The following is a 26,135-nucleotide window of genomic DNA, read 5'->3' as shown; positions in this document are numbered from 1 at the left end:
AGGAGCCACCGTGAGTCGGTGAGATACGAAAGGACACGCGAGACCGCCTTAGTGGAAGCAGAAGCTGACGTGAAGATCCACCGTGTGTCCCGGGAACTGGAGGCCCGTGAGGAGGTGGCAAGGAGGGATCGTCCCCGTGAGTGCGAAGCAGCAGAGGACGAGAGGAGGATTTGCCGGGGAAGAGAGACTGAAGGTGAAGGACGGACACCCGAGAAGAGCCTCTATCAAACTGTTGATGTGGATAACAGAGACCTTTGCCCTCCAGGAGAGCAGGCCTCTGTCTCTGATATGAGAGTCCGTTATATCCCTGCCAATCCCGATATACGGCCAGAGGTGCAGATTGTCTCTCAATCCTGCGATCCTCAGTCCATTGCTTACTTGGTTCACGTGGTCAAGAATTTGAACGATCCTGAAGCTACGACCTATGAGATCATCTGCCACCAGCCCCACAACCAGGAGCAGCCCATCTATGTTAAGAAATGCTACGTGTCACCCCAGCCACCGGCACTCCCGTGTGAATCAAGCAACCACCCAGAGCTACGATCCCAAAGTGATGAGCAAGAAACAGGGGAGCCCAGACTGCTGCGGCAAGGGAGCACACCAGCTTGTAACTCCCAGGAAAACACAGGGGATCTCCATGAGCTACAGGAGAGGCCTGAAACAGGGGTGAAGGAAGGTGCTCACCACATTCCTGCCTCCGATCCCAATAGTGTTAAGGGTGACCGTTACCGGGCAAAGCCCAAGGAGGACAGGAGGCACAGCCAGCGCCCCAAGATGCCTGACGTGGAAGAGAAGGAGGAAGATGGATCAAAAGCTGCCAGGGAGCAGGTCCCACAGGATCCCGAATCCAGCTGCCAGGTGAGGGAGCATGAGGACAGGGAGGCCAAGAGCTGTCCACCTCTTCCGCAGGCTCTGGAACCACAGGAAGCTTGTGAGCCGGGCCGGCTATCTGCCAAAGAGAGCTGTCCCCAACCATCCCGGAGAGATGAAGCCAGCCATTGCCATGAGGATGCAGAGCTTCCCCCACCAGAGAAGAGCCACCAGCCACAGCAAGAGGAGTACAGCAAGAGGAGCCCCCAGCAAGGCAGCGATGCCCAGCCTCAACGGGAGGAGGAACCACATCTTTGCACCAAGCAGAGCCAGGGCCCCCCGGTCTTGCAGAAGGCCCCGAGCCATCCTGCTATGGACGAAGCCAAGACATCTTAAGGCGAAGTCCTCTCCCTGGAGCTGCTGGGGCTTCTCCAAGTCTCTTTGAGGATCGCTTCTGCTCTCTGCTTTCAGCTTAGGATGTCACCATGTGGTGGTACAGAAACATTCGACACCAAAAGGGTTAAGGGGGTGCTCTGTGAGGGTGTCAAGTGGGTTTGGGGGTTTTCCATCTAAAAAATCCTCAGCAGCTAGGTAGGCAGAGAGTTACCCCAAGATCTGCATCTTCTGCCTTCCTGCACTATGTCTATCTACCTTAATGCAGCATGTAGTCCCTTTTCTGCTCTAATCGGATTCCTTGGGCCTGTCCTCTATGTCTTTGTCATCTCTTCTACCCTGTGGCATGACTGTTCTGCATCTCCCTGCTCTCTTGTCTCCCTAGCCCCATGACTGGCTCTCCTGTTAGCTTCTGCTGTGCTGTGTGGAAAAAAACATTAAAAATCCCAGCAGATCAATCAGATTCTGGGGCCTGAAAATCCTTGAGGTTGGGAGTGGGGGGAAGCACTTTTGTAGACTCCATGCTCTTGGTTACACCTTTCCGCTCCCCTAACAGCTGAGCAGAATCCCTGCTCCAACCTCCCAGAGGCTTTGAAGCAGTTGAGTTATGCTGTGGTTACTGCAGGGTAACGGTGGTGGGTGGGGGGTCTCTTTCTTCTTTGCACTGATGTATTGCATGAAAAATCAGAATAAATAACCAATGACTGCACTGACTGCTGCCATCCTTCATCCCTGCATCTAATTGCTATGAGGGCCTCAGCCTGCAGGGAGGGTGTCCCAGTTCAGATCACACACTCCTCCTGATCCCAAGCACTTAATCCAGCCAGGGGCTGCTGAAAATCCCACCAAATTTTCCCAACTACATGTCTAAGAGGCTGCATACCTCAAAAACGCTGGCCCTCACCACCAACCTGCATGATTTCAGGGGCTCCCACCACAGCACACGCTGCGATCAGACACCCTCGTGGGAACACACGGATGTGCCTGTGCGCTACGGGGAGGGACAGTGGTGCAAAGCCACTGCTGGTTAAGAGCCATCCAGACCCGCATTTTCCTGGCCATGTGCATCCATCTGCCTTTTCCCCTGGGCTGCCCCGTACCTGGGACCGCTCCTGGATCCTTAGGCAGGAGAGAGGCAGCAGCACGGCACGGAAAACACACCGGATTTCACACGTGGTGCACAAGGCTGGAGATGGAGACATCCATCACCCTCCCTGGAGAAAACCAGATTTTATTCCCTTGTCTTGCGCAAGAGAGAACCAATTCTCTCAGCAGCAGATGGGGGTGCAGTTCTGCAAGAAGACAGAGAGAGAGAGAGAAGCGCGGACAACCCTGGCCCCATCTGTGTACTGCTATTAATGCAAGCAGGCTGGTACCAGGGCCGGCCGGGAGGAACAAGGACATCTCAGGTCCACCGTAGCCTGATGCTTCTTGCTCACCAAGCCACGGTCACCATCCTGTCACATTTTGAACCCAGTGCCAGAGGGACTCGGGAGGGTCTGCCCCGGCCAGGGGCAGGCAGATGCACGGGGTGATGATGCTCTCAGCGATGCTCTCAGCACTGCCCACTGCGCACACGTGAGAGTCGCACGTCTGGGTGACAAACATATGGTAGCGCAGATGGTCTGTCTGCGAACGTGGCCAAAGCCTCGACTGCAAACACACACACACACACAGCAGCAGCAAGAAACAGAAACCTCCTGAAATCCCCCACTGCAGCCAGGACGGGGTGCTGGGCCCCCACCTCCCCCCAAAATCCAAGGAGAAAAGCAGCGGGTTTCCCACCCTCAGCTCCCAGGTTTGGAAAATCCTTTCGATTTACATGGACTGAACTGTTTCCAGTTTGGGAGGGGTTGGATGGGGGCGCAGGGAGGAGGAAAGTACCTTTTCCCCCCAATACCTGGCAAAAAAAGGACAGTTTGGGGGCAGGAAATTGGGGCAGGAAAGGAAAACAGATTGGGGATGGTCTCCCCCGCAAATTTACTGCTTCCCTTTCTCTTGCCCTGTGCTGAGTCACGGTCTCCAGCAGGATTTCCCGAAGAGCCCCGTCCCTGGAAGCCATCCCAGATCCCAGAGCACATCCCAGTGTCCCAGCCCTGTGGGGCCAGCCAGCGTTACCCCCCAAATTCTCCCCTCCAGGCTCCCCCTGAAGCTTTCAGGGAAAGGCAGCAGCACCCGGGGCCAGGAGTGACAGGGAAATCCGGCCCTGGGCAGGCAATTCCGCATTAGTGCCAGTGGCTAAAGGCGTGGAGATGGGTGCCGCAACCGTGGGATGGCTGTGCAAACACAGGTACACACGTGTCCCAGCAGGTTCGGTGGCTCCCAACAGACAAGGAGCAGCCGGGTACCATGGCCCCGTGTGCTGCTTTCTGAGCAGCACAAGCCCCACAGCCCCCATCCTCCCTGCTCTGAGATTTGTGGGAGCATCACTTGCCTTTCTGGGTGCCTTTTGGGTGGCTCCTGTCCCTCCTCTACCTCCATGTCTCCCAGTTTTCAGCCCTTCGGGGTCTCTCACTCCATAGCGGCATGAGCACGGCCGGCTCCGTGCGAGAGCTCAGACCCACTGGGGGCAAATCCCGGCTGCAGCCGGCTCCCAGGGCGGCACCCCAAGGCTACGGGGCCGCCTTTTCCCCTACTTTTTACAACATGAGAAGGTGACAAGGCGTCACCAGGAAAGCTCAGCAGGCAGGAGCGGTCAGGGTTGAAGGGGGAAAGGGGCAGATTGTGGGCAGCCCCAGCTGTGTCAGAGTCAGGGTTTGAGAAACCCACAATTTAGTATCGTTTAGACAATTATTCTCTCACCTGATGAGCCCTCCCCACCTAGGAAGGGGAATTGGGGAAAAACAAGGAAAACTGAGGGTTGAAATATAAACAGATTTAATAGAGTAAGGCTAGATAATTAACATTAATAACTCTAAAGAGCCAATACTGATCCCGATACCAATATAACATATACAAGGATTACCCTCAGCCCATTCTACCCGTAGAAGCAGGGGATAGCAAATGTGGGACAGTGCTGTGGCTTTGGGAGGACGGGAAGGGCTCGGGGCTCCGGCACAGGGGCAAGGAGTTCTCAGGATGGCAGCCACCATAGAAAACTCCTCAGCTAACTTTCTAATTTCTATGGAGTGTGCCGTTCATGGTATGAAATAACCCTGTTGGGCAGCTTGGGTCAAGTGCCCAGGTCTTGCTCCTCCTTATCCCCACACCTGGCGAGCTCAAAAACACCAAGACCTTGAAACCCGCACACCATCACTGGCTATAAAGTAAATATTCTCACAAATTCAGACACTCGAGTCTTGTAAAAGTTCAGTTTTCCCAAGCATTAGAAGAGAAATTGGTCCTGAAGCCAGGACAGTGGGCAGAGGAACACTGCCTGCTCTACTTTTGGGCTGGGGAATCCCAAATCTTGCCGTAGCAAGAGAAAACGCGGAGGATGCTCCGGGCAGCCCGGGCAGGGGGGAGGAACAGTTAGCCCAGAACCTGGGGATGAAACGAAGGGAGTCGTAAAGGGACACATTTCAAAGGATCAAGGGGCAAAAACAGATAAGAGGGAGAAAATGCGAGCGTAAATAACCGTGAAGAATAAAACTGGGGAGGGGAAGGGGACAGAGAGAGTCTAAAGGAGGGGCCCAGCGCATTCCTGAGCCTGAGCTGGGGACCAGAGGCACGTCCAGATCTGCCGTTAGAGCCGCGCTTGCCCAAGGCAGGCCAGGGGGCTGAGTCAGGGCTGGGCGCTGGCTGTGCCAGGAAGGGCGGTGGCCGCAGTGTGAGGCTCACAACCGCCCCGACTCCGGCTTTGCCACATCGCCCCGCGGCCCTGCCGAGGATCGAGCCCCCCCCGCCTTCTTCGCAACCCAGCCATGGTGAGTGAGCCGGGACCCCGGGCTGGGGAGGGACAACGGCTCCCTCGGGACAGGAGGGCGACGGTGGCAGAGGTGGTTTTCCCGCAAGCGGCCCCAGAGCTGAAGGCGAGATGCGGTTTTGGCATGGGAAAGAGCAGCCGGTGCCAAGGGCTGAGCTAAATCTCTGCTTGGGAGGGGGCTGGGGCACGGGAAGGGGGTGCAGAGCTGGAGAGGGAGGGCAGAGGGTCCCTGGAGGGGGACACAGGGGAGACCAGGGAGTGGCAGTTAGGGTGTTCCACCCGCTTTTCCTCCGCTCCTTTTTCCCCACTGGTGCATCTGACAGCCATTGGCAAACTTGGGGCTGCAGCTCTGCCTCCACCATCCCCCCCCCAACCCCCCAGCACCGGAGGGGTTGTGGGGGGGCAGAGGAGCTGAGGGGCTGTGGCTGAGGCTGGAAGCAACTTGGTTCCTCTCATGTTAACCAAAAAAAGGCTGAAACGAGCCTCAGGCAGCGTAGGATGTGGCAGGGAGTCCCCGGGATGCTAAGGTTGGGCAGGGAAGGGTGGACACCTCCCAGCTCTCCCCGCACCCCCAGCTCCCCAGAGACTGGAGCTATGCAGGGCGGGGAGCCCCACAGCCCCCCCCACCATGTCCTCCCCACCTTGCCCTGTCCATCCCCACTGCAGAAGACCCCAGGCCAGCCTGGCTCTGTCCCTGCCCGGAGGCAGGAGTTCGGGGAGCCAACTCGGCTCGCATTGTTCTCTCGTGACTCAGAGTTTCTCCTTCATGCAGGCAGGGCAGGGGGAGGGAAAGGGGGAGATGGGCTTTCTGTTTCCAGCCAAGCCGGGCAGGAGAGCATGGAAAAAACTAGCACGTCTCTGCGGTTGCAGCAAGCGTAAGCTCTTTCCAGTCCAAGACACTCCTCCGATGGGAGCTGACAGCTCCCCAGGGGTTTTTCCATGAACCACTCCCCAAACCTCTGGGTCCTTCCCGCACCGAGGCAATCAGAGAAATTAATAGCAAAGAAAAATGCAGCTGGACAGGTTGGGCATAGGAGAAGAAAAGCAATCGTAAGGTCCCCCCCACCCCTCCAGCCCAACCTCTCTCCAGAAACAGAGTGAGGTTCCTCTTCCGTGAGCCCGCGGCTCCTCACAACACTGGCCTGAACGTGCTCTTCCTCCCACAGCCCACCGAGACAGAGCGCTGCATTGAGTCCCTGCTGGCCGTCTTCCAGCGGTACGCGGGACGGGAAGGGGACAACCTGACGCTCTCCAAGAGGGAGTTCCTGGCCTTCATGAACACCGAGCTGGCCGCCTTCACAAAGGTGAGCAAAGTCCAGGTCAGAAGAGTCTCTCATGGCACGTGCGCTTCAGCCACCAGGACAGCGGTTAAAGCCTCTGCCCCCAGGAGCGCCTTGGGGTGGGCAATGGGAAGAACCCGGTCCCACCAGGAGTCAGAGCGTGGCCCGATCAGAGCCAACCTGCCTGAATTCTGCCTCCCCCTGCCAAACCCTCTCCATGGGGGATGCAATTCCATACGTGGGATGTGGGGGAATATCAGCGAGGGGCAGCCAGACATCAATTCCCATCTCTTTTGGTCTTTTGCAGAACCAGAAGGACCCAGCAGTCCTGGACAGGATGATGAAGAAACTCGATTTGAATAGCGACGGGCAGCTAGACTTCCCTGAGTTCCTGAACCTCATCGGGGGCATTGCGGTGGCCTGTCACGACAGCCTGGTTAAGACCCCTTGCCCCTAGACCCGGCTGCTGGGTCTCCCCTCACCACTGTGAACATTCCTCGAACAAGAGCGATGCAAAGCTGGAAGCCATGCCCTCAAGATAGGTCCATCCCTATTCCTCATTTTTATGTAGAAAATAAACGGTTGAAAATCCTAGCGTACGGCACGGGTTTATTTCAGGAGGGAGGAGCGGGGGGAAAGCAGTCCAGCCCCAGAGGGAGCAGGAGCTCGAGGTCACCCCCTCCGCTTCTCCACTGACGTGAGAACACGCGCGGTCTCACCCTCAATGCTGCCAGAGCCCACGACCTGTCTGGCTTTGGAGATCCTCCAGCCCCTTCAGCACCACGGGGAAAGGTACAGCAACACTAAAGGGTACAACTGCACAAGGTAAATGCAGAGACAGGAGCATTACCAATAAGGGTAATTCAAACACTGCCAATGGCAATTACACACTAATAATTAGCAGAAGCAACCCCTGGTGGCGTGATAAATTATTTCAGGACTAAAGTCTCCATTTTCTGGAAAATTCAACCCCCTCAAGTCAGAGAGCTTAAGAGTGGGAAGGAGGGAAGGTGAAAAGAGGAAATTAAACCTAATCTCTCTTTTATCTAAGTAAGACCAACTGAGCTACAAAACAAGACCAGGACGGTCAATTTACTTTATTCATGAGAGAAGCGGATTATTTGAGGAAATGTTGCCAGGACAACAAAACACAAAGTCAACACTAGCACTTGAACACTGAGCTGCGCTGCTGCCACTTCCCAGGGAAGCAGAGCCGCCCCCCCCGAGCAGGGCCAGGCTCTGCACTGGCCCTGGTTCCAGATAGTGCTGCACTCCTGCAAGAGCCAGGCTGCTGCACGGTATTTGGGCGCTTTTTTCGGGAGCCCAAGACTGAAAGATCTAAGAGGTGGCTGCTGCCTCTCAAGCAGCTTCTACAGAGCGCACTGTGTGGTAACCGGGGCTCAGCAAGAGCCACCCTTTACCCTTTGGAGCAAATTCACCTTTCAACTAAATTTGCCTTCAAAAACCCTCACAATTTGCCTGGAGACATAGCAACTTCACATCAGCTGGATCTGGAAACAGAAGCACAAGTTGCTACTACTTGGAAGCAGCGAAGAGTCTCACTACAGCATTCCTGGGTGGGGAAGAGCAGGTAAGACACCGCATAGGCACGGCTCCAGTGAAGAGACTAAACTAAAAACTGGAATGGTGGGAGGTGAAAGTTTCCACACTATACTGTGAAACGGGACCATTTCCCTCCGATCTCACACCTCTCCAGGACAGGCATGCCCTAGCGGAACTGGAGTGGGCTGATCCGCAGCCCAATGACATCTTTCCCGATCTCCGTCACCTGAGGAATAAAAGGGAGATGAATTAATCATAGAATGGTTTAGGTTGGAAGGGACCTTGAAGATCATCTCGTTCCACCCCCTGCCCTGGGCAGGGACACCTCCCACCAGCCCAAGTTGCTCCAAGCCCCGTCCAACCTGGCCTTGAACACCTCCAGGGATGGGGCAGCCACAGCTTCTCGGGGTAACCTGCCCCAGGGGCTCACAGCCCTCACAGGGAAAAATTTCTTCACAATATCTCATCTCAATCTCCCCTCTGTCAGTGTCAAAGCGTTCCCCCTCATCCCATCGCTCCCCTCCCTGATCCAGAGTCCTTCCCCAGCTCTCCTGGAGCCCCTTTAGGCACTGGAAGGGGCTCTGAGCTCTCCCCTTTTTGGCCTTCTCTTCTCCAGGCTGACCCCCCCCAACTCTCCCAGCCTGTCCTCCCAGCAGAGGGGCTCCAGCCCTCCCAGCATCTCCAGGGCCTCCTTTGGCCCCGCTCCACCAGGTCCACATCTTTCCTATTGTTGGGAGTTCCAGAGCTGGACGCAGTACTTCAGGTGGGGTCTCACCAGAGAAGAGTAGAAGGGAAGAATCACCTCCCTTAATGCTAAAAAGCAATTCAACAGCCCAACCCTGTATGCAGCATTCAGACCCTAGATGGTTCTTGAGAATGTCCACTGCCAATCACTGCAGTTTCAGTCCCTGAAGCACTTACACTACAGTGTTTCACAATTCTCCACATGCCCTCCGATGTTCAACTTGAGCCAAAACCCACGCCAAGTCAGTGTAGGGAGCACAGGGCAAGTTGCTGGAAGGGATTCTCAAGGGAAACATCACGGGTCAGGAGTGGGTGGTAACAGAAGTCAAGATGTCCTTACCGTAGTGACACGGCAGATCTGGCCGTGGAACTCGGGGCAGTAGCAGGCTCCACTGAGCGGACACTTCTCCACGGGTTTGCCACGATAGATGGGTCGGTAAGAGGCGGCACAGATGTCAAAGGGGTTGTGCATGTCATAGTTGAGCTGGTAGGTGTCAGTGGGATTCTTCTCACATGCCGACAAGATCTTGCGAGTCTGCAAAAAGCCACCACGTTGACCCGAGGGCCAGCTAGGCAGCAGACCAAATAGAGTCTGCTGCAGCAGATATTTCTGCCCGTGCATCTCACAGACACACCTGTTGGGCCACCTCAGGCTTTGGACCCAGCTCCAGCAGCCGACGGGCAAAAGTAGCAGCTGTCTTGAAGTTTTTGAGTTTGAAAAAGAGGTTGAGAGCAGTACGCAGCACCAAGATCATGTGGACAGGCTGCAGGTTGGAGTGGGTGAAATAGGCAGCCATCTGCATTAGGGAAGAGGGAAAATGGGGATACAATCACTGCCAGCCACGTAAACAACTGGATGCCCTGAAAATGCTGCAAGAAACCCCTCCCAAGTCTGCTTTAAAGGAGGAAATGACAGAATTCAGGATTCGCAATGCCTTTTTAAAACCAAAGGGTTTAAAGTATCCCCCTCATCTCCCTCTTAGTGAAGAAATTCAGTTTCTGTACCTCACAGATTCGCTTCTGCTGCTCCAGGGTCTCTTTGGGCAGCTTCTTCCGCTCAATCTCCATCGAGAGTCCTACGATATACTCCCGGCAAATGGCTATCAGCTGCTGGGCCTTTCAGAAAGGGAGACAGTCAGGCCTTCGGCCTCCCGCCCCACAGGCACGCAGTCAACGGACAGGAGGAGTCTGCCTCTCACCTCAGCAATCTCCTGCTTGTTGTCCACCACCAGCAAAGGCACGCTGAGCAAGATGGAGCGGAACTTCTCCACGGCCTCCTCAAACTTACCAGCTGTAGTGAGCTGGTAGCAGAGCTGCAGGCGCTGGATGAGGTCGTTGAGTTTCAGGCCAACGGCAGGGAGGGCATTCTTCAAGCCAGCTTCTTTCCTGGGGGGCACCAAACAGGGGTTGGGGGTACAAACGGGACCACCGCAGACGCCAGCAAAAACATGCACATCGTCAGTTCAACTGCAACTTGTCAGAAATGGTTTCACCAAGGGCCACACTGGTTTTCTTTGCCATTAGCTTAGCACAAAAGACATCTGTGCTTCCATAATTCTGCTACCCATGACGCCCAGCTCTCCCTGCATTAGCGCGGGCTGGGAAGTCTGGCTCATTTTGCTACAGCAGCTTCCAGGCACCACTGTAAAAACACACCTGTGGTACTCTAGACGCCTCAGACCAGCTGTGTCGGAGGCAGAGCATTACTGCCTGAAAACAAAGCATCCCAACTGCCTCACCCTGGTTTAAATGTCAAAAAAAAAAAAAAAAGAAACAGTTCTTTAATATCTTTACATCTAACAGCAGGCAGCTGAAAAATCCCACTAAAGACAGAATGCTCCCTGTTTATATTCAGCAAACAGGAAGGTTCCTCCCTTCACAACAGAGGGAGGAGACATTTCTGACTACAACTGTCAAGGGGCCTGGGAGGTATACGGCACAAAGAACAGAGCACAGAAAAGGAGTTAACCTGATCGCTTACCAGTTGCGATGTGGGTATCCGTACATGGTAGGGAGACATGGCAAAGCCTGGTAGGTCGTACGGCCACGGGCATAAGTCTGCAGGAACAACTGCTTGTAGGGTCCAAAATTTGTTACTCCCACCTGGTCATGGAGGAGCTGAAAGACACACATGGATCTGCTGAGTAAAAGTTGGCCAGGACTGTACAAAGGCTGCACAGACATCACCCAGGCTCACAGCACCTCGTGTTTTATACCCAGAGAAAACAAGGCACAAAATGATTCCCAAAAGGACAGAAAACAAAGCTTTAGACTGGATCAGAGATGAAAATACATGGGGACAAAGGCACAATCTTTTCCCTAGGAACTCCAGGGGAAACTTACTCTCATTGCTGTCTCAAAGGAGCCTGCCAGAATGTGGTCAACAGGAAGCTGAGAATTGTTACACCACACCTACAAGAACGGAAGAGAAACATATGCAAGAGGAATTGTGCATATGCATACATTTGTCTTACCTACCCTTATAACCCCTAACTCCCCTAAAAAAAGTTCCTATGCTGTGCTCACAGATGACTGTTAAAAAGAAGGACTGAACCCCCCCCCAAAAAAGCAGCACCGAAGTAGAAAGTTTCTGAGAAAGACAATCGAAGACTTGGGCCATTACCTGAGCTGGGCTTGTGCCCTTGGTGGGCGGCACAAAGAATCCATCCTCTGCTGCTCCTGCTGGACCAGCAGGAACATCCTGGGGGAACACATAGAGCAGCGATTAGTGTAGAAGTTTCCAGCACCCAGATGAAATCAGAGCTGGCCACAGCTGTGGTGACTCTGAAGAAGCCTATAACACATCTCCCCCACCTCCACCACCACAAGCTCGCATTCCCTTCCCAAGTAACTACAACTGGGCTACTTAAGAAGCCTCCCAGAAGCCTCTTACCAGTTCAGGGGGAAGATCCAAATCTTCTTCAACTTCCCATCCACCTCCTTCTTCCTGTCCTTTACCCAGACCTTCCTCTCCAAAGCCTTCTCCAGCATCCACAAAGCCATCTGCATGGAGGGGGCAGAGGGGAAATAGTCAGAGCTCTTACCCAGACACACACGTAAACTTATGCAAGAAAAGCTCTTGGATTCACCCACCTTCATCCAGCTGCAGCTCCGCATCTTCTCCCCAGCCTTCAGTGCCAACAGTGTCAATATCAATATCAGCAGCCAAGGCCCCCCCTTTGCCTATAAAAAGAGTAGGGTCCTTTATTTACTCATCTCTGAGTGGGTCAGGTGTTAAGCGAAGAATTATGTCAGCACCCTCCCCTCCAATTGTCAAGTCTTATCTAGTGCTAAAAGGCCGAAGATTTGAGAGATTTGCCAAAGACAGTGTAAACGTCAAGCCAGATTCCAACCTCTGGTCCTAACACTAAAAAAACTGAGCTTAGCAGCAACAGTTCAGGAGCCACAAAGATCAGTATCTCCATTCAGCTTAATGCAACATTCCAAGTACAAAGCAATACCTTTGCTAGCAATTGTTCCTTCGAAGAACCCCTTGGAGACAGTCAGCAAAGGCCAGTTGGTATCCAGAGGCATGACAGGAGCAGGAGGCTGCAACAGCTTTGCATTGTGATCAATGTCTGGAATCTGAGCAGAGAGGAGCAGAAACCAGTTAAAGGCCACATAAGGAAAATCCCATTCTTTGACCTCCCCACCTCCAAGCAGCACAGTCTTGAGCCTGAGAAGAGGTGACTGAACGGAGACAGTTCCTCCCTCCCAGAAAGGAGCTGCCTAGCCAGTCACACCAACACCAGATCCCACTGTCGCCTTCTTCCCAAACTCTAGAGCTCTTGTAACGATGTAGGAAGCATTGGTCAGTTTGCTAACCGTTTCCTTTTCAGGATCAAATGTTTCCTTCAGGCTTTCAGCTTCCTCATCCAGACCATGAGTTGCAGCTGTGAGATAGGCCAGGGACTCTGAAAGGAGATATAACTCATATGAACGTTTGGTTTTCACTGCCTAGAGAAAGAAAACTTATACCAGCGCACATGGTCACACTGTCACAAAGGAAAAATCAGCAGCATATCAAGGTGTAGAATCACACTTTTAGGGGTGGCACCGGATTTAGGAGTGGTATGCGCAGGCAGCGACTGATCATTTGAACATGCTCTACAGCTGATCCAGGTCTCCTGGATGATATTTGAGTTCTCAGGAGACCTTCTGCTCGTCTGATTCAGTTTCTCAAGTAAGGAATTACACTGATCTGCCTCCAAAAATTGCTGTTCATCCCAACAACCTCTCCAGCTTCTCCCCAGCCCAGAGATAGATGTTAGTCTGTTATTACTCACTTTGCCCACAGTTCTTCAGGATCCTCACTCTCTCTGCCACATCTCCTAGATACAAGGCATTCTGGTAGTGGCCGCTCATATCTTTACGGATCTCAGCTAAATGAAAAGAAGAAAGTCATGATAGCTTTGCTGTTTTTGGCCTCCACTACGATGCCACTCATTCCCTCTGGGAATTCCCTCTGGGAATGGCACTCAGATCCTCTTATTTCATTCTCCTCTGTCACCACCCTGGCACTCACCTATCTTCATCATCTTCCGAAGCTTCTCCAGATTGCCAGTGATGAGATAGAGGAAGGAGAGCCTATCAAAGTTCTTGGTGCGTTGGTAGCACATCTCCACAATCTGGTGATTTCCCTGCAGCAAGGCCACTTCTCCTAGTTTCTCCCAGCAATTCTTGTCATCCAGAGCTTTGGCTGCTTCCAAAGCAATCTAACAAGAGAATTGACAGGGTCACAAAGGCTTTGCAGAAAGCAGTTTTCTCTGCAGGATTCTGTTGATAATGCCCATGATGGAAAGCACTGGATTGCAATGATCACTGCCCTACATCATGCCCCCAGCTGAGGGCCTGCACCTTAGTAAGGCTGCTGTCATCCGCAACTCTTATCACTCTCCACTAATAGTTGATGGATGCAGTGGATGTTGTCTACCTTGACTTTGGCAAGGCTTTCAACACTGTCTCCCACATCATCCTCACAGGAAAGCTTAGGAAGTGTGGGTTAGATGAATGGACAGTGGGGTGGATTGAGAACTGGCTGACAGATAGAGCTCAGAGGGTTGTGGTTAGTGGCGCAGAGTCTAGTTGGAGGTCAGTAACGAGTGGTGTCCCTCAGGGGTCAGTACTGGGTCCAGTCCTGTTCAATATATTCATCAATGACCTGGATGAAGGGATAGAGCGCACCATCAGCAAGTTTGCTGATGACACAAAAGTGGGAGGAGTGGCCGACACACCAGAAGGCTGTGCCGCCTTACAGCATGACCTGGACAGGCTGGAGAGCTGGGCAGGGAGAAACCTTATGAAGTTCAAGAAGGGCATGTGTGGGGTACTGCACCTGGGAAGAAATAACCCCATGCATCAGTACAGGTTGGGGGCTGACCTCCTGGAGAGCAACTCTGTGGAAAGGGAGCTGGGAGTCCTGGTGGACAACAGGACGCTCACGAGCCAGCAACGTGCCCTGGTGGCCTAGAAGGCCAATGGCATCCTGGGGGGGCATCAAGAAGAGTTTGGCCAGCAGGTCAAGGGAGGTCATCCTCCCTCTCTACTCTGCCCTGGTGAGGCTTCATCTGGAGTATTGCGTCCAGTTCTGGGCTCCCCAGTTCAAGAAAGACAGGGATCTGCTGGAGATGGTCCAGCAAAGGGCTACAAAGATGATTAGGGGATCAGAACATCTCTCATATGAGGAAAGGTTGAGGGACTTGGGTCTCTTTAGTCTAGAGAAAAGAAGACTGAGGGGAGATCTTATTAACGCTTACAAATACTTAAAGGGAGGGTGCCAGGGGGACGGTAACATTTTTCAGTGGTGCCCAGTGATAGGACGAGGGGTAATGGACACAAACTTGAACATAGGAAGTTCCACCTTAACACGAAGAGGAACTTCTTTACTTTGAGGGTAGTGGAGCACTGGCACAGGCTGCCCAGAGAGGTTGTGGAGTCTCCCACTCTGGAGACATTCATAACCCGCCTGGACGCCATCCTGTGCAACGTGTTGTAGGTGATGCTGCTCTGGGGGGGGGGTTGGACTAGACGATCACCAGAGGTCCCTTCCAACCCTGACCATTCTGTGATTCTGTGTAATACTACTTCTTCCCAATACTCCTCCTCCTTGCAGCAAAAGTAAAGGTTTCAAGTGATGCCCCAAAGGACACGCTTTTCTCACAGCGCCACCTGCCTCCTCACCTCAATGTTGCCACACTCCAGTGCCAGGCTGAAACGGGTCTTCTCATCCTTGACAAAGTGCAGGGCAACCTCTGGGTAGCCCTTTTTCTGCAGGTAGGCAATGATGGACTGGCCCACCAGCTTAGCGTTCCTCACCATGTGCAGCACCTGCAAAGAAAAGGCCCAGGCAACCGAAGCTGTCAACACCCCTTGCGAGGGACTTCCCTTTACCCTCAGGTACAGGTCAAGGAAGAGCACAGGGTGTCTCACGTCTCCTCACCTCATCGTACTTTCTGTTGATCAATGCCAGCTTGAATTTGAATTCTGTGGGATCGATAGTGAGGACCCTGGGGCGGCACTCTCTGTCCAGGCAGTACACGTTGTTCCCCTTCACGCGGGTAACGTAGATAGGCAGGTCCAGGGTGCGGATAATTCCATGATCCCTATTGCCAACACAAAGCACACACATGACACGCGTGCCAACACAACACATCTATATGACTACATTTCCTACCTCAAAGAAGGCTCAATGCTCTGTATGTTATTTTAACCAGGATGATAAAAACAAACCCCATTCAGATGAACAGTGCAGCCATCCAGCCCAGCAATAAAATACCATTGCACGGCATAAGCAACCAAACATGAGTATTTAGCTCTAGCTGTCTTTGGGTACGTTCACGCTGTAATAAAAGTGCTGTTTCATAAGTACCAGCTTTGGTGTCAGCAAAAAAAAAAAACCCTACGGTAGTCTGCACAAGGCCTGCAAGTTCAAGGACTCCGCGCCCGACTCCCAGACTCACCCCGTGGTGACAGCGTATTTGATGTGATTGCTGGTGGTATAGATGAAAACACCGCTTTCGTCCCAGGCACCGCTCTTGACGCGAATGTTTTCATGGATATTACACAGAGACTCCAGCTTTCTGTTGCAGATCATGATGGCTGGAGAGGAAAGCCAAAAGAGTAAGGGTAGGGAACCCTCTGCTGTTAAACATCTGGCTCTGAATTACAGCTTCTCTCCTCCGTAGTCCCAGCAATAGAGACTATATTCAAAAGACGCTAAGGACATGATGGAAAATATGAAAAAACTGTCACCATCTACCTTTGTTTTAGGAAAGGGATTAGCTAGATCCTTTCTGAGGAGTCCAAGAAGCCCTCTGTTTTACAAGTTTGTGGAAAGGTTTTGCGGAAGAGACGAAGCGGAAGGGCCCACACTGTGAGTGTCCTCAGCTGTACGCTCCCTGCTAGCCATGGCACTGGGTGGATTCTCTAGCAGGGACTCTGCCCCCAAGCAAGGGAGGAGCTACTGTGCACTAGGATCCAGGTGGAACACCGTGCCCCCCCGCTTACCATGCTTAGCCAGCAGAGCTACATGGGACATGTCTGCTGACCAGATGACGTATTTCACCTTGGAGATCTTCACCGAGGCCAGAGTTCTGCGAAAAGACAGCACTGACATCAGAGAGGTGAACAACACCTCTCCGCAGCAAGCTCTGTGATCAAGCTGTACAGTAACTACCCAAAAACTCAACACCCTGAACCCAATTTATAGATTCTCTGAAGCCCCTTTTTGCTATAAAATCATGCAGCAGGACTCAGTGTCTCTGCAGTCTCCAGTACTGCAAAACAAACCTCTCGTCATACCTATGCAATAACAAATATATTTAGGTCACCATTGACTTAAAAACCTAGATTTCTGAGGAGGTTTTAGGGATGGATTTAACAGAATGAGGAAAATAAGGTACTTCCAAGCAGCATTTGCTTTGTTTCATTTACTTGTAACTTTCCCAACTATACTAGAAAGACAAAAGCATATAAATGAGGAAACGAGGAAAGTTCTGGGAGGTAAGCAATGAGCGTACACCGTTATCTAGCCACAGATAATCCAGAACCTTCTCAAACCTATGAAGGTGGCGAAAAGCACCAATGCCTTGCCTGTTTCTTTGTGGCTAGCGACACGTATACCAGCACAAACATGCTACCAAAAGAGCATTTTGAGCAGATCGAAAACCTAAGAGACAAGACATCAGGCGAGCTTAGCTTGATTGAGTTTGGGTTTTTTGATTTCTCTCCACTTTTATAGCACCCGATTCTGCAGTCACAGGATTTACAAGGGTATGGCACATGTCCCTGTGATCAATGGCACGATGCCTGCAGCATAAATTGCACCTTGGCTATGTTTACACTCTGCTCTTTGTAACAGTTGTTAGCCGTGGTTTGGATCAGTCTGACGCAGCCTGCAGCTGATGCTAAATTCTGGAGTGCATTAATAGCTATTACTTGTCCCCAGAGGGTGTACGCCAGCAGGATTACAATATTAAAACTTCTCCCAGCAGACTGGATCTTACCGCTTCTGCTGCACGTCAAAGAGGGTGATGGAGTCCGCATCCCTCAGTAACAGGTTCCCCGTGCCAGCATAGAAAATCTCATCACAATTCGGCACCTGCACCTTCTTCGTGATCTCATTCTTCAGGTTTTTGATTAGGATCTGCCATTTGACGAGAGGAAATAGAAGAGACCAGGACAGTTAGGCAGATTCTATACAGAAACCTAGGAATATTTTAACTCAGAATTTTTGTATAGAGCTCAAAATAAGAGCTGCAGCTTTTCTCAAAGCAGGATCAGACTTTATCCTGCTAGAAAACCCAACCACAAGTTTACCAGGGCGCAGGCACAGCATATCCCTTCTTTTCAGCCCCAATGCTGTCATTACTAGCTGGCTGATACCATCTGCAAGCCCCCTCTATGTTGACTATATGAGCAAAGCAAATATTAGGGAAAAGTGAGAGAGAACACAGTGTAGACAGAAAAAGGAAGTGAGGAAGTTGAGAGGGGAGAACGACAAGTGGAGAAAGGGAAGGCAGGGAGGAATAACAAACAGGTACGAAATAAACTTGAATTTATTGAGCTAAAATGAATTTAAAAAAAAAAAATCAAACAAAGGTAAAAAAAAAAAAAAGAAGAAAAAATACAATATCCTGCACGTGGCAAAGAGCTTTTCTTCCCCATCACATCAAGGTAATTCAAGCAGGGAAAACTCCGTGATTTCTTTCCCCCTTTTTTCTCCTATTGCACGCCACAAGTGAGAACAAAGAGCTTTATTAAAAATCTAACCTGTATTTTCACCATTTCCCCATTATTTTCATGCTATGAAAGTGACCTGGGGGGCTTCCCAGTCCTGTTCAGGTCAGCTTTTATTCCTGAACTCACTCAGGCTTCCAGCAAGCGAGCTAAGATTTAGTGTCAGAGAAGTTAAATAATATTTCAACTCATTACATTTCCACCACATTATATTTCTTCATGTATGTCTGCAGCCCGCTCTCTATTGATAATGCTTTGCCAGTCTACTTGGATCTCCAGTAATTCCGTTAACCCAATCTCCCAGCTTTCCATCTGTGTGCTTCCAAATGACAACATACCCCGTTAAAAGGATGACCCTATTAAGCTCGTCCCCTTACCGAATGCATGCGATCCAGGACTGCAAAGCGGTTACGAGCTACCCACACAGCTGTTAGCCCGGAGGAACGTTTCCCTTCAGGGGCTAGGGAGAACAAAACGCAGGCAGTGAATAAAACCTCTGGCAGGCTCTTACAGCAACACATTAGTCAGTCTTGTTTGATCCCATCTTGGCTGTTGTAGCTGCTTCCTACTAATTCATGTTTAACCTGAGGCTATTCACAAGACTCATTTCCTCCACCCCCCCACGCCATGTCCTTTTGGATCTCCGTGTGGCCAGCGCCAGCCCTTCTCTCCAGCCAAGGCACAAGACAAGTGGCTGGTTGTACCGCCAACGCCACTGCTTGGCGCTGAGCAGGCCATCCAGGGCGACAGCACCGTCTGTCAAGCTAACGAGCAGAGCCTCGCTGGCCAAACGAATGGAGCAGCAAGGGTCCCAGCTTCAATGTAAGCCCCCCCCATCTCTCTCTCTCTCCCCTGCAAACCGATCTAACGGGCTGGAGGAGAAAGGCTGCGCTCTCCCCAGCACGCAGCTGTTCTCCCAGTTTTAAAATGCTAATACAATCACAGCACTCCGCACGTCAGACAGCAGAGAAAGCACTGTACCACAGGACGCGCTTCAGATGTGGAGAAGGCTTTTCAAAGCAATGGAAGGGAAGAGAGAAGTGAGGGGAAAGAGCCACTGCTGTTTCAGTAAAATAATTTTTTCTTTTAGTTCTCAGCCCCTTTTCTCACCAGTTCTGCTGCTCAACACGAGCGGTATTGGAGACTCACCCACTAACCAAGTGCTATTTCACCACGCACAGTGCCATTCGGAGCAGAACTACATCCTGACAAACGATGATTTAAACCTGACTGCCTCACCCCTCAGCCCTCATTTACCACCCAACATGAGAAAGACTCGTCTGAATTCAATTCCCAGCTCCACTTGGGGTTTTCTGACGGCAGCTTCACCCGTTTTTCTGAATCTCCACCACTCAGCATTTTTAAGGGCTTTAAGTCTTTAACACTGACTGTAGATCAGGCAGAAAAATCAATGAAATATATTATCCACGAGACTATTAAAGAGTTAAAGCTTAGCTACCCTTGTAGGTCAGGTAAATAAGCTGAAGGACACAAGGATGACAACTCCAAGGTATATGTTAAATACCTACATTATAGTCCTGGAGATCATCAGAAGGTCGCATATATAGAAGATTCTTGGAGAAGATACATATCAACCAGTAGAACTTTATGCTATTCTTGAAAATGCATTAAAAGTACATGGTTTGTATGAGGTCTAGACATTTCTTCCTCTAGAAGAAGAATAAGCCCTTTCCTCATTTAAAGGGTGACAAGCTGGGCGTCCCCAGCCAAGTCAGCTTTGAACATCTCAACGAAACTGAATATTTGAAAAATATTCAGTAACTTTTAATCTATGTAAAGTTACTAAAAAGCTGCCTTTCTCTTTCTCTCTCCACCTGCTGACTGTGCTCAGCAAAGAAATCTTCCCTTCATTAGACCTGCAGAAATCAATAAATCTGTGAACAAGTGAGCTGGATTCCAGTCTAACTCATTCATCACTCCCACTCATTTCATATTCTTTACTGCCGTGACGACAGAGGCAGGAGGAACCAGCTGGAGTTTCAGATCCCAAATGGAATTCATAGTTAGGAGAAAGAATTATTATTTTTTTTTCCTAAATCATGCTTTGACTTGTAAATTGCACAAAACTGATCTGGAATTTGCCGAGAGGAAGAATGACTACTGGCACTCTGGCACTGTCACTTTTACAGCCACTTTTCAGAGTATAAAACCTCTTAGAACAAAACATATCTGGTGGAAATCCATCTTTGTTGACAAGCCAGGAAGGCTGCCTGCTGCGTCGAAAGGGAAAACGGAAAGTTCCTAATAACAAAATTATAAAATATATATTTGTAGCAGTAAAAGTTTGGGATGAACATGAATTTTTCAAGTCAGTATCGTGTGATATAGTGAGCAGGAAACCTGCCAAATGATGTGTGCTGTGGGGGCATTGGGAAACACGGAGGAAGAGTCCAACAAGAGAGGCTTAGAGAAATTAAGCCTTTTTTTATATATACACCACACACACACACAGAGTTGGAAAGTGGAGGAGGGCAGAGCTACGCAGTAATAAACGTTCAGAAGGATTAATGTGAAATAAGAAATCCCTACCATCCGGATTCTGGGAGTCTGCATCCTTGGGAATGGTGTATAGGTCATAAGTACTGTTCTCTAAGTTGCTGGCTCTCTGCAGAGAGGGGAAAAAACCCAGTTTGAGAGAGGATTTCACAGAACCATCATTCACAGCCTCGCAGAAGGTTCTCTAGCACATTACGCAGCGGAACTGACTTACTGTGCAGAGAAGGACAGCGTTCTCAGCTGGGTTGTATGACATGTTGAACACAGGGAACTTGGAACCACTGAAGAAGAGTGATGGAGAAAAGAGAAAGTTAGAGTGGAGCAAGATTATTTTTACCAAAGTGACATTCTGATAAATGGTCTTGTATTTCTGAAATATACCAAGTACCAAAAAAGCTCAGTTTTGATTAATTTCCTGAATCAAAACCCACTTGGAAACACTGTAAGAACATCAATGCTTTAAAAATGAAAGCTGGCGCTTTAGTTGAAGCTTAGAACTACTTAAAAGAAAATCTGTATCTATGCACAGGTGAAAATGGACCTAATAAATTACTTGTAGGCTTTGTAAGATCATTTTTCACTCTGAGGGTGGCGAGGCACTCGAACAAATTGCCCAGAGAAGCTGTGGCTGCCCCATCCCTGGAGGTGTTCAAGGCCAGGTTGGACAGGGCTTGGGGCAACCTGGGCTGGTGGGAGGTGTCCCTGCCCAGGGCAGGGGGTGGAAACCAGATGATCTTCAAGGTCCCTTCCAACCCAAACCATTCTATGATCTGACAAAAGAGTCCGTTGACACCGAGGTATGTGAATAGAACAATCAGACCTATCTATAAGCAAGAAGCTAACAAGGGATTCAAGATACTGGCAGCACCTCTCTGAACAGGACGAGCACTCATCTCCTACCTTCGCAGCTGCATGACAGCAACATCTTTTGAACTGTTGAAGTCAAGCTGGCGGAGGAAACGGTCCTTCACATAATACAACATGTTGCCATGCACAGCATATGCAGGCCGCTCGCGCTCCAGTTTGAACACAATCATGCCACCATCATGGCCTAAGAAAAAGGCATGGGAGAATTCACACATGTGAATTAAATCCTGTATTTTTTTCTCATTATGAAGATGACACTACCAAGCCCTTCAAACCAAGAAAGAGGCAACAAAAATCGTAATTGATGACTGCCAGCCACGTTTGTCACTCCTCAGCCTGACTGAATTAAGTGATTCCACTTCTTTCCTAAGGGCCCAGCCCGCTTTAGGTTTCCTAATAGATCTAAGATCTGAGACCCTTCTAGAAACCCTTCGCCTCGCTGTTGTGCATTTCTTTAAGTGTTAATATTCCAGTGTGGGCTCCCCTAGGATCTGTCCCATCCCTTCCTAGCCTCAGAGCACTCAGCCAGTTAATGCAGAGGCTATCGTATTCTAGCTTGGAACTGCAGCTGATACAATGAGATTGCGTTCCACTAAATAAGGATCTTTTTCCTATGATAAATTTAATAAAAGCATCTGCAAGTGTGTGTTCTGCAAAGTGTGCTAAAGAAAAGCAAATCCTATGTGGATTTCCTACACGGAATACATTTTCTCTTCACAGCAACCTGTCAGACATCGAGTAGGAGCTTTTTTTTTACCTGCAGCAAAGAGGTTGAGGTTGGGATGAGCAGCCAATACCCAAAAGCGATCATGATCACGCCGAAAGGTCTGGACACCCGTGCTAAATGTGCAACAGAAGGAATAAGGAATATAAAGAAAACGGAAACCTCGGTGTAAACTTCGGTACCCAAAATGAAGATCCCAAGCTTTGCCATACAGACCACGTCTAGCATTCAGCATGAGGAGTCCACTGAGAGTTCAAAACACTGTATTCAAAGCCTTCTGCCAAAGAATATATTCATTTAACACATTTTGAGCAGCAGTATTACTAGACTAGTCAGCCCTCTTCCACTTGCTTTCAGACAATTCCAAACCTTGCTCTTAACATGTGTCTCAAAGGCCAGAAAACATGAAAAATGTGACTTCTCACTCATGAACTACCAAACACTAGCACTGATGTTTGAAGAACTGCTAGTGTTCAGTTTCTCCAAGAATAATGGTAGGTCTTTCACACACGTAAAAACTTTCATAGGGTGATCAAGTCAGATGCTTGACAAGCACTAACCGTTTAGACATATCCCATACACGGATGCTCTTGTCTTCTGAATTGCTGAGGATTAATTCCTGTCGCGGGTGAAAGACAGCGCATGAGACGTTGTTGTAATGTCCCCGGCAAGTGTCAACCTCCCAGGCCTTCGATTCTAACCAGAAGTGGAAAAGAATGAGGAAAAGAACGCTTAAACAGGTTAAGAACTGTCATAGCAGAAGCACAGCAAGCACTTTATAATGTCTCTCTAACCACTAGCACAGCTCACCTAAGAGAGACAGATAAGCCAGATTACTAAAGAGGTGCTAAGAACTGTATAGAGTTCAGCTGAACTGAGCTGACAAAAGCACAACCGTTCCTGATGGAGGGCTTCTGGGTCTGGAATCATGGCCCTTTCTTTTTCCATCATATTCAAAAAACTTCAGAGTCAAGTTTTTCTACTCCTACAAGCGTCTGCTCAGCAGTGTCAAATCATAAGAAGCTAGAAGTGTTTGCTAGAGAACTGAGCTCTCCTCAAACTGCAAAAGCCAATGCTGCTTGGGATTATTTACCACTCTATCACACAGACATGTTTGCAAAGTGTAAATTACCTCCAGGTTCAGCTTATACTCAAGCATAAATTTCAACTCTTAACCTCTTTCTCCCTGTGGGCTCCCCCTGGAGAATCCTCTTACCGTTCATCCGCCAGATCTTCACTTGCCGATCATCAGCTCCGGACACAATAAGTGGCATTGTGGGGTGGAAGGCAGCCCAGTTCACCCCACGATCATGGCCCTACAGGCAAAAAGAAAACAGTCACTTGAAGCAATTTGGTGACTGAATGGAATGAGCAAAAGAAGGACAAAGCAACAAAGACTGCGGACGGGCTTGCCAAGACACAGCTCTCACTATTTTTATGCACCATCCTGCTCATCCCAAATGCTTACAGATAGTAAGATTATAGATGCCTGCAATAACAAGCTTTGCAGATACCATTCTTCACCAGTAGAGCAAAGCTGGGCAGCAGAGCAGCGCCACTTCCTAGCTTTAACAAGCCTTTACAGAAGGCTGTTGCTACCATAATCTCTTCTGTTACTCCAGTAACGCAAGGTAATAACATCTGCTATTCAATGAGCTTTTGGCTGTACAGAGAAAGCCGTATCTGTTTGGTTACACTGCAAACATCTCCAGATTTCAGATTTTAAACTCAGAAAAAGTAATCTACACGATCAACAAGAGCATATAACTCTATAGAGCCGAGTCAGGTGTTTCAACTCTTTTTTCCTCTGCTATTTTCCTGGGCTTTTAGAGGATCATCTGTATCACAGAGATTTCATTAAATAAATCTGAAAAGGCTGTACGGCACACACACATTGACACTGTACCTCAAGAACATGCTTCACAACCGCATCTGTTGTCCCAAACAAATCCACCCCCGTTATTCCCCTGACATCCGATTCCACAGCTCCAGGGGACAGGTTCTTCTTCCTTAGGCCTTGTGGAACAAAGAGGAAGGAGAAGCAGGGGTGGAGGAAGCAAAAATTATATTATCAAGACAACGTTTCTAATTTACCAACAAGTTGAGCGCTCTCCTGTACCGTTTACACACATCTTCAGGTGGAAACTGGGAACTGAGAGTGGAAGAGGGTGAGAAACATCCAGGACCCCTTCCACTTCTTCCAAAAGCACAAGAGCAGATTAGACACACCAAACAGAAAGCCTGCAATGCAGCAAACCATATGAAGGATCACCTCAGCTCACAGGGACACAGACAGCGGTACCTCAGCAAGGGACTGACACATTCCAATATCTCTCCCTCTCACCCCTTTGCTAATCTGAGTTGGCACCTTTCAGGGGACTTTCACCCATGCGCCTTTGATGACCTCTTGGTTATGGATTTGGACAACCTGCCTAGACACAAAGTATTTTCAGGAGCTAAAAATACACAAAATAAAGCCTGTTCCCAATTCTGAAGAAAACAAAGTCATCCAAGTTAAAACAGATGAATATGTTCTGTTTCTTCATTAAAACCCAACGGAACACAATAGAGAAACTGAGAATTGAAAAAAGCTTCTCCTCCAGCAGTGCAGAGAGAAAAGACTGTACATCCAACACTAAAATAAAACTTAGAAAATATGCTTTTCCATTTAAAAGTGCTTGGCCCAAGGATGCTATTTATCCAGGATAAGAAAAAACTGTCTAGGATAAGAGCAAAATTGCACTGGTATGGATGCCAACAGAAAGGGAAGCATAAGAAGAAAACAAACAATATCAAAGACAAAAATGACTATTTTCTTGTTGCAATTCTGATTCCCAAACCCATCAAGGATTACCAGCTCAACATGTCAACGGCCTCTCTGGCGAAGTTAGTCTAATGAAACCAACGTGTTAAGCAGCATCTCACAGCAAAGCACAAATGCTGAGCACAGAGTGAGGTGCACATAAAGATGGTCCAGGTAACCGTGAAGGACTTGAATGGCCGAGTAGGTACTTCTACAAAGCTGACACGAGGTACCCCAGAAAGGAGGAATAAAACATACATAAACCAAGAAAGATGAGTGAAGTAACACAAGACTTTCAGAAGAGAAAATACTTAAGCCTTTGACAAACCAGTGAAACAGGACTGGGACACAAGTGGAAAATTTCTGGCGTAACTGCACAAATCGAGAGGAAAGGCAGGACACTCACAGAACACACCAGCCTCCTGTGTCGCTCTGGGGAGGGAGCGGGGACAGAAAAGGGACTGGTAGCAGAAAGGTTGATATTAGGCATTCTGAAGACAGCTGTTAAAACACACCTGAAAAGGAGACTCAGCTCAACATGCACACAAGCACTCAGGAGAACAGGTATTAAAACAACCGGAGTAAAGGGGCAACATGCTAACTGCGAACAAGTTGCAAGTTAGGAGAGAAGGAAGAAGACAGACGGTGCTTTGAAAATTCTTTTGCTCTATTCTCTTCTTCAGTGGCAACTAAAGAGGCCTCTCGGGTACAGACTCTTCCGTTGCTGGGCTCAGGTTCTTTCCTGTCCCTGTAATCCATCCACATTCAGTGGGCAGTTAGAGAAGCGTGGCAGAGGCTGAAGCTGTACCAAAGGTTTTGCCAGCCATCAACATCCATCCACTGATGGTGCTCAGGGAGAGGCGGTCTAGGTCTACAGACGCGATCTGGGGACTCTTGGCTCAGGTCCTTCCAGTCCCAGGGCTTCCAGCATTGCCAGCCCAAAGCCTGAGGTGATCCTCACCTAAACTGGTCATCCAGTTGATCTAAACAAAGCCCTGACAGAGTAAGGAAGTTTCCTGCCAAGCATCAGACATCAACATTTGCCAACTGGTAAGTAAGGTTAAACAGGAGATGGTGTGTGATGTTAGAGCTCACACAAAAGCACTCTGCTCAGGGTAAGGCCACTAATGCCCTCCTCGTGGGTTAATACTTATAAAGAGACAGAGAAAGACAGAAGATTATTTCGTAGTTTCTGCAGGTTATAATATCAGCATCATGAGCAAGGACTTCATTCCACAGCACAGCTAAATAATACAACACAAACGTTCATGCATTTATATATAAACAAGCTTATTCTGACTGCATTCACACAGTCTCTCTCAGGAGATCAGC

General features: G+C 49.6%; 3 protein-coding genes across 4 annotated transcripts in view; 2 read left to right on the top strand and 1 right to left on the bottom strand.

Annotated features, from left to right (window-relative positions):
* The window catches only part of LOC104290435 (trichohyalin-like), a 12,099-nt gene extending 10,893 nt beyond the window's left edge, over positions 1 to 1,206 (top strand). Inside the window, exon 3 of the mRNA XM_009889529.1 lies at positions 3 to 1,206. Coding sequence (XP_009887831.1) covers positions 3 to 1,206 — 1,204 coding nt within the window. The remainder of the gene's footprint in view (positions 1 to 2) is intronic.
* Positions 1,207 to 3,729: 2,523 nt separating this feature from the next.
* Positions 3,730 to 6,805, top strand: S100A11 (S100 calcium binding protein A11). The gene is made up of 3 exons (XM_009889527.1): positions 3,730 to 3,857; positions 6,159 to 6,372; positions 6,656 to 6,805. The coding sequence occupies exons 1-3, from the start codon at positions 3,730 to 3,732 to the stop codon at positions 6,803 to 6,805; spliced, it is 492 nt and encodes a 163-aa protein (XP_009887829.1).
* A 1,045-nt stretch (positions 6,806 to 7,850) lies between these two features.
* COPA (coatomer protein complex, subunit alpha) overlaps positions 7,851 to 26,135 on the bottom strand; it is a 22,377-nt gene continuing 4,092 nt past the window's right edge. Inside the window, exons 7-33 of one of the 2 annotated variants that reach the window (XM_009889517.1) lie at positions 23,907 to 24,016; positions 23,217 to 23,316; positions 22,561 to 22,696; positions 22,034 to 22,116; positions 21,310 to 21,460; positions 20,624 to 20,690; positions 20,443 to 20,518; positions 18,270 to 18,352; positions 17,160 to 17,299; positions 16,162 to 16,247; positions 15,615 to 15,792; positions 15,095 to 15,257; positions 14,836 to 14,982; positions 13,181 to 13,370; positions 12,942 to 13,037; positions 12,481 to 12,569; positions 12,117 to 12,240; positions 11,749 to 11,838; positions 11,549 to 11,658; positions 11,279 to 11,356; positions 10,999 to 11,067; positions 10,637 to 10,773; positions 9,855 to 10,041; positions 9,661 to 9,771; positions 9,291 to 9,452; positions 8,996 to 9,190; positions 7,851 to 8,137 (exon numbers count right to left, since the gene is read on the bottom strand). In XM_009889517.1, coding sequence (XP_009887819.1) covers positions 8,078 to 8,137; positions 8,996 to 9,190; positions 9,291 to 9,452; positions 9,661 to 9,771; positions 9,855 to 10,041; positions 10,637 to 10,773; positions 10,999 to 11,067; positions 11,279 to 11,356; positions 11,549 to 11,658; positions 11,749 to 11,838; positions 12,117 to 12,240; positions 12,481 to 12,569; positions 12,942 to 13,037; positions 13,181 to 13,370; positions 14,836 to 14,982; positions 15,095 to 15,257; positions 15,615 to 15,792; positions 16,162 to 16,247; positions 17,160 to 17,299; positions 18,270 to 18,352; positions 20,443 to 20,518; positions 20,624 to 20,690; positions 21,310 to 21,460; positions 22,034 to 22,116; positions 22,561 to 22,696; positions 23,217 to 23,316; positions 23,907 to 24,016 — 3,218 coding nt within the window. In that variant the 3' untranslated portion in view covers positions 7,851 to 8,077. The remainder of the gene's footprint in view (positions 8,138 to 8,995; positions 9,191 to 9,290; positions 9,453 to 9,660; positions 9,772 to 9,854; positions 10,042 to 10,636; positions 10,774 to 10,998; positions 11,068 to 11,278; positions 11,357 to 11,548; positions 11,659 to 11,748; positions 11,839 to 12,116; positions 12,241 to 12,480; positions 12,570 to 12,941; positions 13,038 to 13,180; positions 13,371 to 14,835; positions 14,983 to 15,094; positions 15,258 to 15,614; positions 15,793 to 16,161; positions 16,248 to 17,159; positions 17,300 to 18,269; positions 18,353 to 20,442; positions 20,519 to 20,623; positions 20,691 to 21,309; positions 21,461 to 22,033; positions 22,117 to 22,560; positions 22,697 to 23,216; positions 23,317 to 23,906; positions 24,017 to 26,135) is intronic. The other variant, XM_009889519.1, reaches the window with a different exon arrangement.

Source organism: Charadrius vociferus, unplaced genomic scaffold (genome assembly GCF_000708025.1).
Source record: "Charadrius vociferus isolate BGI_N301 unplaced genomic scaffold, ASM70802v2 scaffold128, whole genome shotgun sequence".
NCBI classification, from domain to species: domain Eukaryota; kingdom Metazoa; phylum Chordata; class Aves; order Charadriiformes; family Charadriidae; genus Charadrius; species Charadrius vociferus.
Note: the sequence above shows the minus strand (reverse complement) of the source record. Positions and strands in the feature narration are given on the sequence as shown.

Coding starts and splice junctions, on each gene's coding strand:
- S100A11 (XM_009889527.1), top strand. CDS start 3,730: ATGAGCACGGCCGGCTCCGTGCGAGAGCTCAGACCCACTGGGGGCAAA. Junction 3,858..6,158: donor ACTTTTTACAACATGAGAAG/GTGACAAGGCGT, acceptor ACCTCTCTCCAG/AAACAGAGTGAGGTTCCTCT. Junction 6,373..6,655: donor AGCTGGCCGCCTTCACAAAG/GTGAGCAAAGTC, acceptor GGTCTTTTGCAG/AACCAGAAGGACCCAGCAGT.